General features: G+C 29.1%; 1 protein-coding gene and 1 long non-coding RNA gene across 2 annotated transcripts in view; one reads left to right on the top strand and one right to left on the bottom strand.

Annotated features, from left to right (window-relative positions):
* The window catches only part of LOC122271975 (uncharacterized), a 33,473-nt gene extending 31,536 nt beyond the window's left edge, over positions 1-1,937 (top strand). Inside the window, exon 4 of the long non-coding RNA XR_011638376.1 lies at positions 1,823-1,937. This is a non-coding gene — a long non-coding RNA (uncharacterized lncRNA). The remainder of the gene's footprint in view (positions 1-1,822) is intronic.
* LOC107439756 (SLAIN motif-containing protein 2) overlaps positions 1-18,567 on the bottom strand; it is a gene marked incomplete in the record, with an annotated part of 46,784 nt that overhangs the window by 7,992 nt on the left and 20,225 nt on the right. Inside the window, 4 exon segments of the mRNA XM_043054868.2 lie at positions 5,014-5,171; positions 11,567-11,724; positions 15,603-15,731; positions 17,381-17,476. Coding sequence (XP_042910802.2) covers positions 5,014-5,171; positions 11,567-11,724; positions 15,603-15,731; positions 17,381-17,476 — 541 coding nt within the window.

Here is an 18,567-nt window from a genome sequence, read left to right on the forward strand (position 1 = left end):
TATATATATATATATATATATATATATATATATATATATAAAAAGAGTAAAATCATAATACAATGCAAATTAGTTTACACTGATAAATTTTAGACAAGAACTTTATTTCTATTTATGCTTTTGATTGCAACAAGCCTCATGCATTTTTAACAAGATAAAATGTTGCTGAGGCTTTTTACTTTATTTTGTTCAATAATCACATCATTTAAGTAATTTTATCTTTAGTGATCAGAAAAGTAATTTGGTGTTTGTTATATTAAGCATCTTGAGAACATTTCATCACATAAATTTATTTTTATAGATATATTTGTAGAAAAGCTATGATATTTAAACATTTAAAAATAATTTATTTATATTTATTTTTAAAAAATCGATTCCCATTAACCTTTTCCATTCACAGAAAATTTTATTGAGAAAATGTAATTTTTTTTCATCTCGTTCTATTCAAATTAAAACTTTTCATGTATAAAAAAATATGAAATATTTTAAAGAACCTTTTAGATTAAACCAACCTACCTTGATGGCATAAAATTTATATTCTTTAGTAAGAGATGGAATCCTTTTTGTAAATTCATTACAAATTTAGAAAATCATTCCTTTTTTTTGCATATTTTAATAATTTCTTCCATAATAATTTGTATATCATTTTTAGGTAATTAATACTTAATGGAGTATAATTTTGAAGGATCATATATTCTTTTAATTGATAGATATTATAATCAAATCACATATTTTTAGATTTTCAAAAGTACTATCTTAAAATTTTCTCTTATATATTTTCTACATTTTTAAAAACCTTCAGCTTGTTTACTTCATTGAGGATAAAATTTCTTTTAATGAAATAATTTAATTTTATATAAACTTGAAATATTTTCACATATTAATTTAAAGTAAAAAATTCGTACATAGTTCTTAATCATTAAAAAATCAAATTTTGTTTAAATATTAACAATACATAACATGTTAATAGCTACAAACTATTTTAGTGAGAATGTATTTTTTCTAATTTAAAAAATATTAAAGCTTTGCTATCAAATTCTTTATTTAAATTACATTTTTATGTTCAATTATTAAATGAATTGATCTGTAGCTACAAAATGCAATATAGAAACAGTGTTAAGTAATATGTATTGCTTCAATTAGTTTTCCAACTCATGAAAGCATTTTAAAAGTTAATAGTTTACAACAGATGAGTTTAAAGTAAATAAGTTTGGTCACCACTTTTAACTTTTTTAAAGTCAATCATAGTTCTCTCTACTTTTGAACTAATTAATTGTCTCATAATACTATAAAGAGAAGTTTTAGCCAGGTTGTTTTATTAATTCATAGGATATTATTCATAGTTGTTTTAATATTTGATGCTCCAATTTCTTCCATCCAAAATGAATCTGCTATTTCACACATTTGCAATAGATATTACAAAGTACTAAGGAATTTTATAAAATTAATACTTCGTTTCATTACAGACTGGAATATTCATTTTGCGCTATTATTACCTTTTGTTACAATCATTTAAAATTTATTTTTGTGACAATTAATGCATGCTAGTAAATTTTAAAAAAAACCAGGTGGTTTGAGCAATTTTATTAAATTTTATAACATAGGATATTTAAAAAAGAAAAACAAAATTGTTAAAAATTATTGGATGGAATTTTTTCTGAATATTTCCCTGGGATCAATAAGAGTATTTTGAATAGTTAGAATTAATTGATAGTATAACTTAACCCAGAATTAAAATGCGTAAGAAATTAATTAGATATTTTGTTTCTGTACACATTATTTAATATATCTATAGTAAAATAAATTGCTTAATTTTTTGCAGGAAAACTAGGTTCATTCTGGAATTGGATGCTTAAAAAGAAGTTATTGCACAGTTTTTATGTATTTGTTTGTATTTTGATTTGTTATATGGAAATAAAATAATATTCTTTTCTTAAGGTCATGTTTTATTTTAAATGTTAAGCATTTTATTCCTGTTAAAATTCTTGTTTTATTTATTTAAAATTATAGAAATTGATGTGTTATTTACAGGTACCCAGTATTTTTTTTTTTTTAAATATTTATGATATACCTTGTTTATCTATTATTGAATATGAATAATATTGAATAGAAAGTTATCTAATATTGAATATGAATAATATTGAATAGAAAAATAATAACTGGGTTGTAGGCTTGTTTCTATCAAGAAAAGCTAATTGTAGGTTTAATATATATAAACCTAATTTCAAATTTTTTTTCATAACTTAAATAACTTATACATTAAGTCGAAACATGTTTTTATCTTAGGGGCCGTTCAAAAAGTACGTACACAAAAGTGGAGAAATTTTAACCCACTCCCCCCTTTCGTACATTACCGTACATAAGGTCTTACTCCCCCCCCCCGCTTAGAGTACGTACATTTTATTAGTCTACCCCCTTTTTCATAAAAATTAAAATAATTATGTTTTAAATAAAATTAAATATTTATTTAAGGAGTGTGTAGGAAAAAGTCAAATCTAAATTTGGTGTTTGCTTATAATGTATGCACTTTGTATAATACCTCCCCCCTCCCCATCGTACAAAATCGTACATAATAGCAAATCCCCTCCCCACCCTTCGGGATGTACATACTTTTTGAACGGCCCCTTAGAATTAAAAATTTTATTTCATTTTACCTCATAATGTGCAAAAAATGTTAACACTCAATTAAACACACAATGATTTTATATGCTTCTACTTTTAAGTTATCGCATTTATAATTGATTAAAATGAAATAAAAAAGAAATCTATTTTATTATGTAAGAAGATTCATTGGATGATAATTTAATATGAACTAAACTTTTTACACATCATTTTGCTTTTTATATCGTCATAAAATATTTTGCATGAAATGATAGATATTGTTTTATTACAATATAAGTAGCTAAAATACAAGAAATTACTATCGCTGATATCAGCAGAGGAAAACAAACACACCTGACAATATTTGCTCCCAAAATAAGAATTGTTATCAACAACATACAGTAAATTTGTTAAAGCATTTCAAATTAAAAGCTACGATAAGTTCTAATAAAGGTAAGTTAGTGAAAAAAAAATTGCCGAGATAACTAAAATAAAGGTGTGATACCGGCAAGGGCGGCATTAAAGTTTTCTAATGAACCAAGTGTAAGGTGAGTTAAGGGTGGTATATCGGCAAATAAATTCGCTTACGCTCCTGAAATAAAGGTGCGATAGCGGCAAAGACAGCATAGACGTTTTCTATTCAACCTACAGTTAAGGTGGTTTAAAGGCAAGCGAGGCAACGGCGTGTGCCAGTGAACGTATTCAGCTTTTGATATAAAGGCAAAAAAGACATCATAAAGGTACAATAACAACCTTTATGGCAATTTTCTCTTTATTCTGTGAAATGAAATTTGTTTTCCGGTATTTAACAGGCAAAAATGGCAAAGCAATCCAAAGGCAACAAAGTAGCTCCGGTCCTTTAACGATTGAAAGAAATTTTGCCTGAAATGCCATCACTGGCCCTCATTTTGGCCCAGATTTCACTTTATTAACAGAACCAATACAGCAATGATCGAACCACCGTAATGGCATTTTTGGTGAGTCGACATTGTCCTTTCACTAGTCCAAAAGTCGTGTGCTTGTAGGGTAGAAAATCAGCAAAAAGATGAAAAACTACACACATCTTTTTAAGTCTAAATATCATGAATTTTAAAATGGCTTACTGCTTATCAGCTTGTCATAAAATAAATAAACTATTTCATTTTTTATTAACCAGTAATTAAAATGCTTACCAGTGTATAGTATTATTTAAGTTACTGTTATGTAACGTTTGGTACTCCCAACTTAGAAAATTAAAAATTACAACAATTAAATTATATATATTTTATAAAATAACAGATTAAAAGAAGTGAACTGTTTCACATATCTTGGAAGTAATTATTAAGAACAAAGGCAGAACTGATGAAGATCATCTAAATAATTTAAACAAAGTCTGTAGTAACTTTAAAATGCTCAACAAATTCTGGAGAAAAAAAATATGATTTTAACAAAATTACAATTTTCAATAATATTGTAAAATATACACCGATATATATGTGTGGGAAAATATAGAACTGCAATAAATTTAACAGGAAAAAAACTTCTTAAGTTAATATCAACAAGTGATTTAACCCATTGGCAGTTTAGCAAAAGGGCAAGATAGGGAGAATGTTTCTCCCTGATACACTATATCCCTATCTAATAACATAGAAAAACTGGTTTTGCTATGCGGTGATGACTGCGCGTTAAAGTACGACTTTTTATGTGCAGAACCGTCAGTGGGTTAAAGAAAAAAGATTTACAGTTGAATTCTGGGGCTCAGATAGCCTGGTTGGCCGAACGCTGCGCTCGCGTTTGTGAGAAATTAGGTTTGAATCTGGTCATCTGAAGAATCCCTGTGCATTAAACGGTGACTGGTGCAAGTTAAATCCGTTGGGGGCACAAAGCCCTCCAAGTTCCTATAACAAATCTATTCCTCTCAGGGTACTAAATTGGAGATTGATCGTTCTCCGGTTCAGATCAAAATTACGATCTATGGATGAACGAATGGAGTATGATTAGGTCCTCCCAGTAAAATGGGTTGAGACACACATGTGTGTGTGAATGAAGTCGTGTTCTTGACCATAGATAGCGCCACTGAAAAATCAAGAAACGCACCCTCTCTCTTAGAAATTTGCTTGATTTCAAGCTAGCTTTCTGGTATTAGCAAGTGGCATAAGTAATAGTTAAATTCAACTGATTATGTAAAATTTGCAATGAGTATATAGCGTAATATAACGATATTGAATAACATAATGAGTGTTTATGGGAATATTGAGCTAGAGATTAAGTCTCAAGAATGGCAATGAGATAAAATCTCAATGGCTAAGATCTTCTGAATCTCTTGCCTATGATAAATTTTACTTAATATTTTCTTAATTGCTTTTTGCAGTTTCTCAGTCCTGTGATAGACAAAATTTGCTTTTAGCTTATATAAAAATAAGACATTATTACCGTGTAGCCGATCTGGTGGCAGAACTGGCTCTGGACGGTCTAGGTAAGCCAGATCTTACTCTCTCTGCACTTTTAGGCACTGAGGTGGGGGCATTAGGAGTGGTATTAAGACCTGATCTCTGGTGAAGTGATCTTCCTAAAGGTGATTCTTTTCTTGGCTAGAAAGAAAAATTCGTATGCAGTTTTGAAAATCGTTTCTTAAAACTCAAAAATATTGACTTTTTAGATGTATTAGAGTATATCAACCAGTAAATGAACAATTAAGCACAGCTTGTCTTTAAAACGCTCATAATATTTTCAAAATCTGTAGTTTTTGGTAAACAATAGTGTCAGCATATTTGTTGTAAAATATAAATTATGTAAAAAGAAATGGGAAGGAATTTATAAAATATTGTTTTAAGATTTTGAAAATTCAAATAATAAGCAGTAAGATAACCAAATGAATAAACTGCTCCCACCAGTGAATAAACACGAAATTTTCCAGTGCATGAATACTTGATATTCTGATTATATTGTAACATTTTAATGACTTACAAGTCATACAAATGCCTGAAAAACAAGTTTCCTTCTTGAATTGAAACAAAGAATACCAATTATTTTGAAAAATTTTACACTTAGTCATATAATGTGCATGTGTAAAAAAGTCAAAAGTCAATTAAACAGAAAGACAGATATCTTCTATTTTCTTTCTTATACATTTCTTATATTTCCGATACTACCTACTTAAATTTTAGAATAACAAGAAGATAGTGCAAAAACAAGTTGAGGAACATGAATTATGATTTTTGTTAAAAAAAAAATTTAATCCTGAAAATACCTAATTTTGTCTTTACGTAGAGTTCATTTCCAGCGAGACCTTGTACGCCACATATTTCCTCAATCAAATATATCTATAAATTTTATTCTTCAAGATACAGCTGAAGTTCTTGAAGCCAGTTTCAAATATCAGCTTTCTCAAGGCTTTTTTTTAAAATTTACTTGGTGTTAAACTGAGTTATCAATGACTGTCATCTGAAAAGGCTTAACTTTTTATTAGAACAATTGCTGAGATTCTTCATACTAATTTCTGTCATAACATAACATTACAGACGGCATTCTTCACATTGTTCATATACATAGGGAATCCAGTTTTGGATTTCTATCTATCAAATCTTTTAAAACAAAAAAATGACAATACTTGTAACGGCCCCATGTGTCTGGCTTTTATTATCCTCATAATATTGTTGACAAACGTTGCTTTTGGACTATGAAACTGAATAGATTAATTGTGCAAATTGAGTTGTTTTGTCTTCACAACTTCTATAAACATAGCCAAGATCTGTTCTTGAGTACTAAACTTCTCATACTTTGCTTTCACTAAACATCACTGATTATAAGTGAGATTGCTCTTGAAAGGTGATATTTATTTTACTTAAATTATCTTAAATTTAATCTCATTAAAAAAGTAATAAAAATACCTTTTATTTTTGAAAACTCATTAATAGTTTATAACACAAAGCAATCAATACCATTAGTTTTAAAACAAATGTAAACCTTGGTACTGAAACATCATAAAAGCCCCTGGTGTTTCAGCAGTTTTTGGATATCATGCTATTGTAGATTGTTATATGATTATTTTTTTCTGTTTCTTAGTATAATGTGTATAGTATTTTTACAAATAATGCATTAGTATTTTCCTCATATTATTGTAAATACAATGAATGAATAACATTATTACTTATTATAAGTTTTTAATTTATTTCACTATATTTATTTTATTACATTTCTTTTAATTATATTAACATAGAATTTAATTTTACCTAAATATTTAATGCAGTCTAATTATCACATATAAAAACAATTTATTAATACAGATGAAGTCATAGGTATTTTCATTACGAGATCTTGACTATTGAATTAGCTAATTATGATGAAATTATTTTGGCAATTCAGGCTACTTTCAACACTATATTTGGTTCCTTTAGTATTACAGAGCTACTAAATATGTTAGAGCCATATAAAAACATAATAATCACAAACTGTTCATTTACTAGGAAAAAAAGAATGAACATGCCTGTTTAATCATTAGATAGGATATGTTATTTGTATATTTTTTAGAATTTTGATGCATAATATGAGTTGAGGTATACAAAAATGTTTTTTATTTTATTTTCATCAATATAAAAAAATCTAAGTGAAAGAACATGTATTCATTCATAGGTTTTCCAACAACTTTCTTAAGCAGTTATTTCAATTCCCCATCCCAGTTTATCATAATTTATAAATTTACATAAAAAAAACTAGCTATAATGTACTTTTTTACACATAAGCACAGATTCTCAGATAATATACATACGTAATCATAAAAACAAAAACAGAATACTTTGAAATAATGCATAGATTTTTATTATTTTGATTGTTCAGCCCATAGATGTATAATATTTTATTTTGTAAAAAGAATTTTATTCTTTTGTAATAAAAGCTCCAGATGTAAGTAGTATCTGATTTTTATGCATGGAGACATGGATATAGTCCACTAAGTTTCAAGTTTGGAAGGGAAAAAAAACTAGAAACAGGGGAGGTGCTAATATTTTTACTGACTACCAGAAAATTTTACTGGTAATTTTACTGGTATACTTCAAATTATTGGAGCGCTGAACATGGAGGTTTATTTCAATAAGATTAGATTATATGAAAATAAGAGAAATTAATTTAAATATAAAAGATAAGATTAAGGGAGAAAAGTGAATTTAAAAAATCCTCATAATTTGACAAAATTTTTAATAGCACATGACCTCAATCTTTAAGATTTAATGATTTATTTTAGTATTTATATTTTGAAAATTATAAAACAGAAAACTAATGACAGAGTGATTATTTTATATAGTATTCTAAAATGTAGAAATCATAGCATAGAAGCTATTAACTAACTATATACTCTAAATTCTTAGAAAAATTTAAAGTATTTTATTACTTTTAGAAACTGAGCAAATTAATCACAGTTTAAATTAGAAAAACTTGTAACTTCTCAAAAATAAGCAATTAACAACCTACTTGTAAACTACTTTGAAAAAATTAAAATTGGAAGCATCTTATCTCAATCTTTATAATCAACAGATTTAAAATGATATTTTGCTGTAATTTTAAAGATAAAGGGTCTCCCATAATTTACACAAGATTTGAATTAATAGAAAATTAATTATTCAGTGTTGGCAACCAAAAAAGAAAACAGTTCATGGTTAATAAAAAAGCAGCACTGCAAATTAAAGCAATTCACTTTCATTCTTGAAAGCCCATGTAAAAATCAGATTACTATGTGAGACATTTCCTGGCTGTGTACTCTTGTGTTTCGGTAATTAGAATTGGCCCCTTAGATTCTGTGACACATTAGACTTTTCACTATGAGGCAATTTGAAGTTAAAGATGTATATCAACAAGCCCACACCCCCTGTGCATTGAAGGAGATTCAACATTGCATTAACAAAATTTAGCCACATTTATGCAAAATGGTCATGGAAAATTTCAATGAAAGAGTGTGTGTCAGTAAAGCCATGTAGCTCATTTGCTTGAAGTGCTATTCCACACATAACCCTATCTTAGGTAATTTATGTTGGAATAAAAAATGATATACTTAAAAAAATTGAGTTTTCAATTTAATTAAGAACATTTGTAAATTAAGAAACAACCTTTATAAACTGTATATAATTCTATGCAACTGAAAAAACAACAGATGTGCATAGACTCTGAATGTCTCGATTTTCCCAGAATTTACTTTTATTTTTCAAGTAGTAACAAAATGCATATGCTAATATTTTTAATGATTTTGACTACTTATAAATAATTTAATTAAATGTGTATATATAGATTCTTACAATGTTTCTAAAGAATTAAAAAAAATGCATAATTAAAAAAAAATTCCTGCTTACAAATATAAAATCAGATGCTAAAATACCAATGCAAAGAATTGTATCAGAAAATATAAAAAATGGCAGCTTTATAAATGCTTCACTTTCATGAAACATCTACGATATTTTTCAATTGCATGGCAGTATATACCACAAACATAAAATTCAATAAATAAAAAAACATCCTATTATGTGAGCTCTACAAAATTTTAGCAGACAAAACAATCAATCTGCTCAGTAATCACACATTTTTAAAAATTCATAAATAATTTTCAAATGTGCAAGAAATAAGTATAAATGATCTTACATAAAATTTATGGAACAAGATTATAGAAATTTGATAAAAGAACTCCGGGGTTTTGAGGCAAAATATTTTAAAGAAATAAAAAAACATACATGTTTTATACATGACTGAAAAGCTTACATTTTCAAGTTTTTTTTAACACTTAGTAAAGTTCTATATGAACCCCGTTAGTGGCACGGCAGACGTCTAAACGGTATTCTACCTCTTCCCATGTCCTGGCGAGCATGTCTGGGGGGACGGTTGCCACACAATTGACTATTCGTTCCCTGAGATGTTGAACATCACGAATTTTCTCTGCATACACAAGATTCTTGATATGCCCCCAGAAGAAAAAGTCCAACGGAGTCAGATCAGGGCTCCTTGTAGGCCATGGAATAGGTCTCTCCCTTCCGATCCACCTGTTGCCGAGCCGAGCGTCCAATGCCTCACGCACATGTAAACTGAAGTGTGGCGGGGCCCCATCTTGTTGAAAGTAAACTAAACCCTTCTCCGCCTCAATGTCATTTAACTGAGGAAAAGATACTCCTCCAACATATCACAGTAGACATCACCATTGATCTTTCTTTTAATAAAAATAAACGGACCTATGATTCTGTCATGCATAAGCGCACACCAAACATTTACTTTGGGCGTGTCGCGTTCGTACTCGACAAACTCATGGGACGGCTCAGAACCCCAAATTCTGCAATTATGCCGGTTTACGTGACCATTCACATGAAAAGAAGCTTCGTCTCTAAAAATTACACTTTTTAAAAAACCATTATTGTCATCAATTTTATCTAGCATTGAAACAGTCGTATCTCTCAACCTTGTCTGCTGGTTTGATGTGGTGTACAAGTTGAATCTTGTTGATCTTGGTAACCCCAACTCCAGGCTGCGTCTTGTCAACGATTTCTTAGGGCTTTGAAGGCATGAAGCTCGGATTCTGTCCACTTTCTCTTGAGACACACTCGGCCTACCTGGCGACCTTTGCTTCAAAACACTTCCTGTTTCCTTAAATGTACTGAACCATTGACAAATGGTTTTGTCAGAAGGCGGGTTAACACCATAGTTACGTCCGTCGAAAGTTTCTTTGTACGGTAATTAAAGACTTCGTTTCTATGAGCCAAATAACGCATTAAGCCTTTTGTTGCGGAGTCGCCATCATTTCAAATTTCGCGACGTCATTTCAAGGTCAACGCCCTGTAGCGACGCCAACAGTTGATACAAACATTCCCAATTGGTATGAGTAAAACTTTTTGAGCTACTCTTTTCAGAGAAATCGACTAAATTTTGCTATCTTTTATACACTGGTTATCATAAATTAAGGAAAAATCACAAAAATAGCGATAACTCTTTCAAAAGTAAGCCAAACCGTGCAAAATTTGCATATGTTGTCCACTAAGAGTNAGTGTAGTTGGCGAGATATGAATTTTTAAAACCCCGGAGTTCTTTTACAGACACCCTGTACTTTGTTATCTAAATTTACTATCTAAGCTTAATGGAAGAAAAAAAGACTACAGGCATAGGCATGAAACTTATTAATATTCTGTGTATGACAGAATATGCAGCAGGAGTATTTTTCAATCCAGAGTGAAAATCATGAAATCAGTTCAAAACTATACTGTTCCAGATAATATTTAAGTTAAAATAATAAAGAACAAATATTAATAAACTATTTATTAATTTCTGATCTGTATCTTTGAAACATATTTAATAAAAATAATTTAATTAAAAATAGTTCATTTAAACTTTTCTGCTTTAACTGTAAAACTAAATATTATTTGAACAATTCTAAACAGTTAACAAAAATCGACCAAAAACTAGAATGGGTAAAATATTAAAAAGGTAATAACTAAACTGTTACAGTTAATTTTTGTTCATTTTGCTTCAAATATATCTAACAAAAAATAGATGGTTTTTAAAATAATCAAAACTAGCATGAACTTTAAATACAATGTTTAGTAGATAATGCAATACACTTATTTAATTAAATTACATATTTGATAATTTATAAGGATTTCAATAATTAGTTTACTTTTAATTGTATGCAAGAAACTTTTTAGGTCCATTCAATAAATACATAGTGGTAATTAAATTTGGAATTTTATGTGTTTTACCGATGCTCAGAATTATAAATTAAAATTTTGGACACTTAAATACACTTTTGAACAGTTTAGGTTTAAATTTTTGGAGAGCTAGTCTAGAACCAGTATTTAAGACATCAAAAACCTCAAGCTTATTGTGTGGGCAAACCCTAACTATAAAAAAACAATTTCTGACTATTCCGACTAGATACAAATATTTATATTCCCACGAATAGAAAATATAACGCTGCTATATTATCAAAAATTACGCTTAGTATTATCTTAAAGCAATATCATACCTTTTGGGAAGATTGCACATAAGTATCAGTAACTTTTCCAGAAATTCTTTGATTTTGAAGTTTCCCTTTATCACTAGATGAATTACTTTTTGATTGTTTGACGGATAATGGTTCTCGATTCAAATTTGGCAGACTTCGCCTGTACCCACTTAGCTTTCCTATAAATATAATAAATACACATATTGTAAGAATTAATACATAAGCTAAAACAATTAATTTTAACAAAACAATTATAATAACATTATTGTAATATTTAAATAATTATAATAATTATCTCTTAACGTATTATCTTATTTTTGTGAAATGAAGTGAAGTGAGGAAAGAGTTGGAGATGCGAGCTTCTGTGCTTAGCGTTAGATTTTGTCATTCAATGTTATGATTCTGTCGGAGAAATTAACTCTGACTTTGGAGCTGTTTATTTTTGTTGAAATTTTCTTTTGTGTTTAGAAGGACTATGTGTCATTTTATTTCCAATGCACCCAGCTTTGGCAGATGCAGCCCAAGAACGATCTGGAATTCTCCTTCGGTTTCTAACATAAATGGTACCCTCGGGGGGATGCGGGTGCTTATTGGAATGAAATTCGAAATGAAAGAATGATTAATAGATTGAGATGCAGGGAGTTTTTTACTGATTATCAGAAGGTGAACTTCTGAACTGTGAATTTGAACTAGTTTTGATTATGAATTGAAAATGGAATTAAATGCTTTGAAAACACAAAGAAAAGGTTCACTCACACCGTGAAGAAAATCTAAACGGAATAAGCCAAAGAAGTAAGAGATTTAAAAGCTCTATCGATTTTAAAGTTTCAACTTAATGATAAGTTCCAAAGACTTGAAGTTTGTCAAAATGCTATCTCGGAGCAGCTTTTGCAGAGTGAAGAGACAGAAAATGCATATAATGAAGATTTTGAAGAGTTTGAGAATTACCGAGACACGTTCTTAGAACGATGTGCTCAAATAAACTCGGAAGAACAACTCTCCATGCTGCCGACTGACAAGAAAACGAGAAAATTTATACTCCCTAAAATAGAACTTAGAAAATTCTCAGGTGAAGCTAAAGATTACTTAACTTTTTGGAATACTAAAAGAAAACAAAATTTTTTAAAATTCTAAATAGATAAAACTTTTTTGAAAAAAATGCGCTAAAAAGCAGCAGAAATTTCAAAAAAAGTAGCAATAAAGGAAACAAAGCAAATAAAAATAAAAATATGACCAAAAGAAAAAAATATATATTTTGTATATATTAAAAATATATACAAAAACCTAGAATTCTTCAATCATTTTCCAAATTAAAAATTTAACATTACAAAAATCAAAAGGAAAATCATTATTACTCAAATTATTCACAGCTTCCCGAAAACTTTCAACATTATTGCAAGTCTTAACTGAGCAGCCCCAGTTAAGCATTCTATTAATTTGTTACATATCTCTTTCTCTCGACTTCTTTTATTTTATTTTCTATCTGCGCATTGTAATAGAGGGCTTTGTTTTCTTTAGTTTTTAGTGTTTCCTTTTCATTCGGCTTGCTTGTGAAATCGATGTTTGACCTGGTTAAGTGAGTTTTTATTTTATGATGTTTTTGTTTGAGTTTCTTTTCTTAAATTGGTTATTTATATTTCATGTTTTTTCCTGGACTTCTATACAAAACCATCGGGGTACTAAGGGAGTTAATTTAGGCATTTGCCTCTCCCTCAATTAGAAATGATTTTGTTTTATGGCTACCGGAGAATGTACCCCCTGAAGACGTTGGCTTCGTTGGTCATATTTTTATTTTTATTTCCTTCGTTTCCTTATTTAACTTTTTGGAGCTAGTTTCAGAAAATTCATGATGGCAAAAACTATTGCAGACAAAGATATAATGCAGTACTTACTACAATCTATGGAACCGAAGTCGAAAGCAGAACGTCTGTCTGATCCTTAGTTTTCCTGCAACAGCAGCTAATTATTCTAAGGCTATCGAACAATTTAAGGAGCGTTTTGGACGAGAGAATTTGCTGATACAAATATATGTAAGCGAATTATTAAATTTAGTCATGAAGAACGCAGCAACCGGAAGAGCAAAAACAGATTTACCCTCCCTCTATGATGAACTGGAAGGCAAGCTGAGATCTTTAGAAAGCTTGGGAAGAACCTAAGAAAAATATGGGGATTTTTTGACACCGTTAGTACAAAGTTGCCTACCAGAGGAAGTATTGGTGGCGTGGGAGAGGAGTCGTAACCACAACTCCACTGAAAAAGGAGACCGTTCTTTGGAACAGTAGATTAATTTTCCTCGGCAAGAAGTGAAAGGAGAAGAAATGGTCTTGCTAGAAAGAACTGGTTTTGCCCTCCACCCGAGTCACCATAATAAAAACCTTCGAAAAAGAGCAGGTAAGATTAGCCGATTCGGCTACCGCGACAATGGTACTAATTTTCGGAGTGCATCTAATAATGATTCTTCAAAACTAAATGGGACTAAAATTTTACAAGAGACTGATAAAATTCTTTGGAAATTCATCCCTCCAACTGCAGCTTGGTGGGAGAGGCTGGTTCGTATGGCACTTTAGGTAAATATGTATTAAAACGCACTTTAGGTAAATCTGTATTATCCTATGAAGAACTCTATACTTTAACTTGTGATTGTGAATTCATAATAAATTGCAGACCTTTAACTTATGTATCAGAAGATCCGCAGGAGTTGATCCCTCTCACACCTGCCATGTTTCTTATCGAGAACCGGAGTTCCAGTGTTGAGGATATTGATACAATATATTCAATTGAGGATATTGATATTGGAACAATTTTACGTCCAATTAAACGTATCTTCCCACTAGAAATTCAGGCGGATGAAAATAGCATCGTTGCAGATAAGAAAATTGGTGTAGAGGAATCAAATTCTGCCGCTGAATGAAAAATCAAAGGTGGCTCAGCACCTGATAAGACGATAATGCAGCGATATACAGTAGAGAACCGATTATCCGGAACGATTGGGACCATCGCGATTCCGGATAACTGATTTTTCCGGTTTTCTGAATTGCTACAAAATGCCGTTTTTTTAATGCTTATAAAACGAAACTAAAAAAAATTTTTTAAATAGTTTTAGAAATAATAAAAAATTATAAATAATAATACACTTAAGTTTAAATAAGGAAAGAAATTATGAAATAAAAATTATATACAGGCTTATATATGTTATTATTAACATTAATAACATATATAGGCTATTTGTGCTTATGTGAGATTCGTCTACAAACGGCTTTTGATCCGTCCTCTAAATCAGTTCTTTCGTCAACTCGATACGCCTCTAAATAACAAAATGGGTTCAAAATCTTGCAGGAAAAAAAACTTTTTTAATGGAAGAAAATTAATTTCCGGTTCCGAATTTCATTCCGGTTATCTGGTTTTCCAGTTTTCTGACTTTCGGATAAGAGGTTCTGCACTGTACTTCCTCTGGAAGATGCGTAAAAAAAAACCAAAATACTTGATTTGTTTAATAATGTATTTTATGAGCTTGAGACTCACTCTGAGTCTCAACGGGGAGAGGATGTTGTGAAATGAAGTGAAGTGAGGAAAGAGTTGGCGATGTGCGCTTCAGTGCTTGGCATTAGATTTTGTCATTCTAAGTTATGATTCCATCCGATAAGTAAGTTCTGACTTTGGAGCTGTTTATTTTTGTAAAATAAATCTTTTGTGTTTAGAAGGACTATGCGTCATTTTATTTACAATGCACCCAGCATCTGATAGATGCAGCCCAAGAACGATCTGGAATTCTCCTTCGGTTTCTAACACTTATAATTGCAATTTCATCTTAAACAGCTTTTTTTCATTTTAAATCGATAGAATGATAAAAAAAATTAAAGCTGATATTCTAAAAATAGAATATATCCAAAAATAAAAAAAAAACATCAAAATTCTTTTCACTTAATAGTTTAATTTTATTGTATTTATTCCTTCTTATAATTGAAACTATAGTTAAGGAAAAGTTCTGGTCTCAGTTTGCCTTTAATATAGTTGAACGTATTTTAAAAGTATGTCAAATAAAAGCAATTTAACAAACCTTGCATTTTATCACTGATATGTAATGACATATTTGAGCTATATGGGCTTTCAGAGGAAGAAGACTGATCAGAATGATTCAAAGGCTCTACTGTGAAGGAATTATTTTCTTCTAAGTCGCATCCTGGAGCTGAATAAAATAATAATGTACAATTATAGGTTACAAAACTGTTAGAGTAATTTTAAACATCCAAACATCTACCACAAAACATTTTAAATAAAGTAGAATATATGAAAGAGGCTTGATCACAGACTAAGCATGTGAATCTCACAGTCTACTCATATAAACATTGTATATTTTAATTATAGGTGTCTGTAGATTCATGGCTATTTTAGTTCTGACATTCAGGCAATTATTGTTTAATATATCTTATGCACTTCTGTTACTTTAATCCTCTTCTATATTTTAGGATAAAATATCAAAAGGAGTATCAATCTGTTTATAGTACTAAAACACCTCAACATTGCTTCAAAACTTCATCTTATTATATTGTTCTTTTTGTCGACTAAACTGTGTAGGGGTCAGGGAACTGGCCTTGCATCAGAAAGGTTCAGGGTTTGAATCGAGGGCAAGGCATGGATGTTCTTTTATTTTCTGTACTATCTGTCCTTACCGTGGGGAGCAACGTTGGCTGACCTAATTTTTTGCATCTTCACTTTTTTCATAAAAATAATTTTTTTAAAATTAATAATAAATAAGTTTTTTTAAGATTTATATTATAGCACAGCATTTTTTAAAATCGTTCTTGGCTGACTTTTTTTTTCATCTTTGCTTCTTTTTTTTTTTTTGAAAATATGCTAATATGAAAAACTGAGATTAAGAAATAGTTTTTTTTTCATGATCTTCTTTCATTGATTTTTTTATTTCAGCTTTGCAAATTTTAAAAGCACATCTGATTCATTTTCTCACCATTGTTACTTTTTTTAAAATATACAATAATATGAAATTTTTAGCTTCATAATTTTGTCTTAAGAATTAAGAACGGTCTATTTTCTTTTTTACAGTTGCTAATAAGTCTTTTACTTGTTATATCTTTATTTCTATTAGCTTTTCTTTTAATATCTTTAATTTCTATTAGCAGTGATTCTGATATGCCTTTTGGATTTTTTTTAAAGTTTTTTTTTTTAGTTCGCAAATTTAGCTTTCTCTCCTTTATTAACATTGATTTTCATTGGCATTTTTATTACGGCAGACAATTTTTTTTCCAGGAAAAACAGTAAAATGAAACACTGAGAATTTTGGCAAAAATTTGAACATTAAAAAGGATAGTAATTAAGCAAGATTTTTCTTATACTCCTCTCTAGCACTCTAATTCTCAGTTTTTTAATTGTTTATTTTAATAATAGTTATAGACAACTTTTTTGTAACTTTTCCTCCCTTAACATTTCATTTCTATAAGCGTCAATTGCAAGAATTTTTTCCTTACATTAATGTGCATCTTTTTTTTCTTCCTGAAAATAATGAATGAATTTTAGTGTTCAATATCCAGAATTGGTCAATTCCAATACATTGCAGATAGTCAAGTTTCAACTGTACATCATTTTTTTAAACTTTTTATTTCAATTTATTTAATTTTAATTTTTATTTAATTTATTTCCTATAATCTGAAAAACACATCTCGCATTTGGTGATAGTTTTTATATTATACTAAATTACGTAGTATATTGCAAAAAAATAAATAAATAAATATATATATTTATANATTAGACACAAAATAAAATTTTAAGAAAAAGTATTTTGTGTGATTATTCTATCATTTTTCATATATATATATTTACAGCTTTCTGAATTAGAAATTCCAAGCAAGGAACTCTCAGATAAGTCTTGGTCTGAAGCAGAACACCGGGAAGAGATTTTTCTGGACAATGCTCCAACTACAATGTAAAAAAAGGAGAAATTTATACTATGAGATACAAATAATAACAAACATTAAAAATAATACTATATAGCATTTAATAGTGAAGTGAAAATTTAAGATTTAAAAGTTCATCAGCCTATACTGTGCATTGTCACAGCAATCATATTTCTATGAATTTAGCAGCATTGCTATACAGTCAAACCTTGTTAAAATAAATCGAAGGGAGGCAGAAAAGACCATAAATTTTTTATAAAAATTGTTCAATGCATAGGCATTTTATTTTCACTTTACATAACTTGCGTTTTATATATTTATATAAACTTCAATTAAGAATGTGCAAAACAATATAATTTTATTTTATTTCTTCCTATAAAGCTATTATTTTCCACTTAATCATAAATCATTCAATATTTTTTTTCACTTTCATAAAAAAATTCAATGAATTACTTAGAAAGTAAAAAGTTTATTAACTAATAATTTAAAAAAACAACAAAAATTAGTCTACATCTAGGTTTCCCAATTTGGTTAACTTTAAGAAAGAATTAATATTTTAAAAAATAATAGTAAAAATAATAAATAAAATTTAAAAATTAATAATAAAAATATGGTTGCTTTTATTTTAATCCGAGGGCAGATGATGAAAGTAAACCACAAGCTTCTGTACCACCCTACTCAGCTACCCAGACATGCATGGACTTTTTTGAATTCCGAACCGCTAAGATATGAATTTTTCACCATGGCGAAATTTCTATTTACTCAAAGAATAAAAATTTTGAAAAAAGATATCAACATTACTGTCTCCTTAATTATTTAATAAATAATTAAAAAACGAGCATTAGTATTTCTTTTCATTTTTTATAAGTTTTTTATTTTTAATTCTTTAGCTTTAGTGGAAAAAAATGTCTAGTTTAATGCTATTCGCAGAAATTATGTAGCTAAATTAAATTACATCAAACGAAAATTTATGTATTAGCACATATAATGTATTGATGATGGGTAGATATATTTTAATTCACTAGATTCGTGAAAGTGTTGATTCCTTTTCAGTGATACCGAATGCTTAACCTGAGATTTTTTCACAAATTTTAAATAATTTTTTTTTTATTA

The sequence above is a fragment of the Parasteatoda tepidariorum genome, chromosome X2, assembly GCF_043381705.1.
Source record: "Parasteatoda tepidariorum isolate YZ-2023 chromosome X2, CAS_Ptep_4.0, whole genome shotgun sequence".
In the NCBI taxonomy this organism is placed as follows: Eukaryota; Metazoa; Arthropoda; class Arachnida; order Araneae; family Theridiidae; genus Parasteatoda; species Parasteatoda tepidariorum.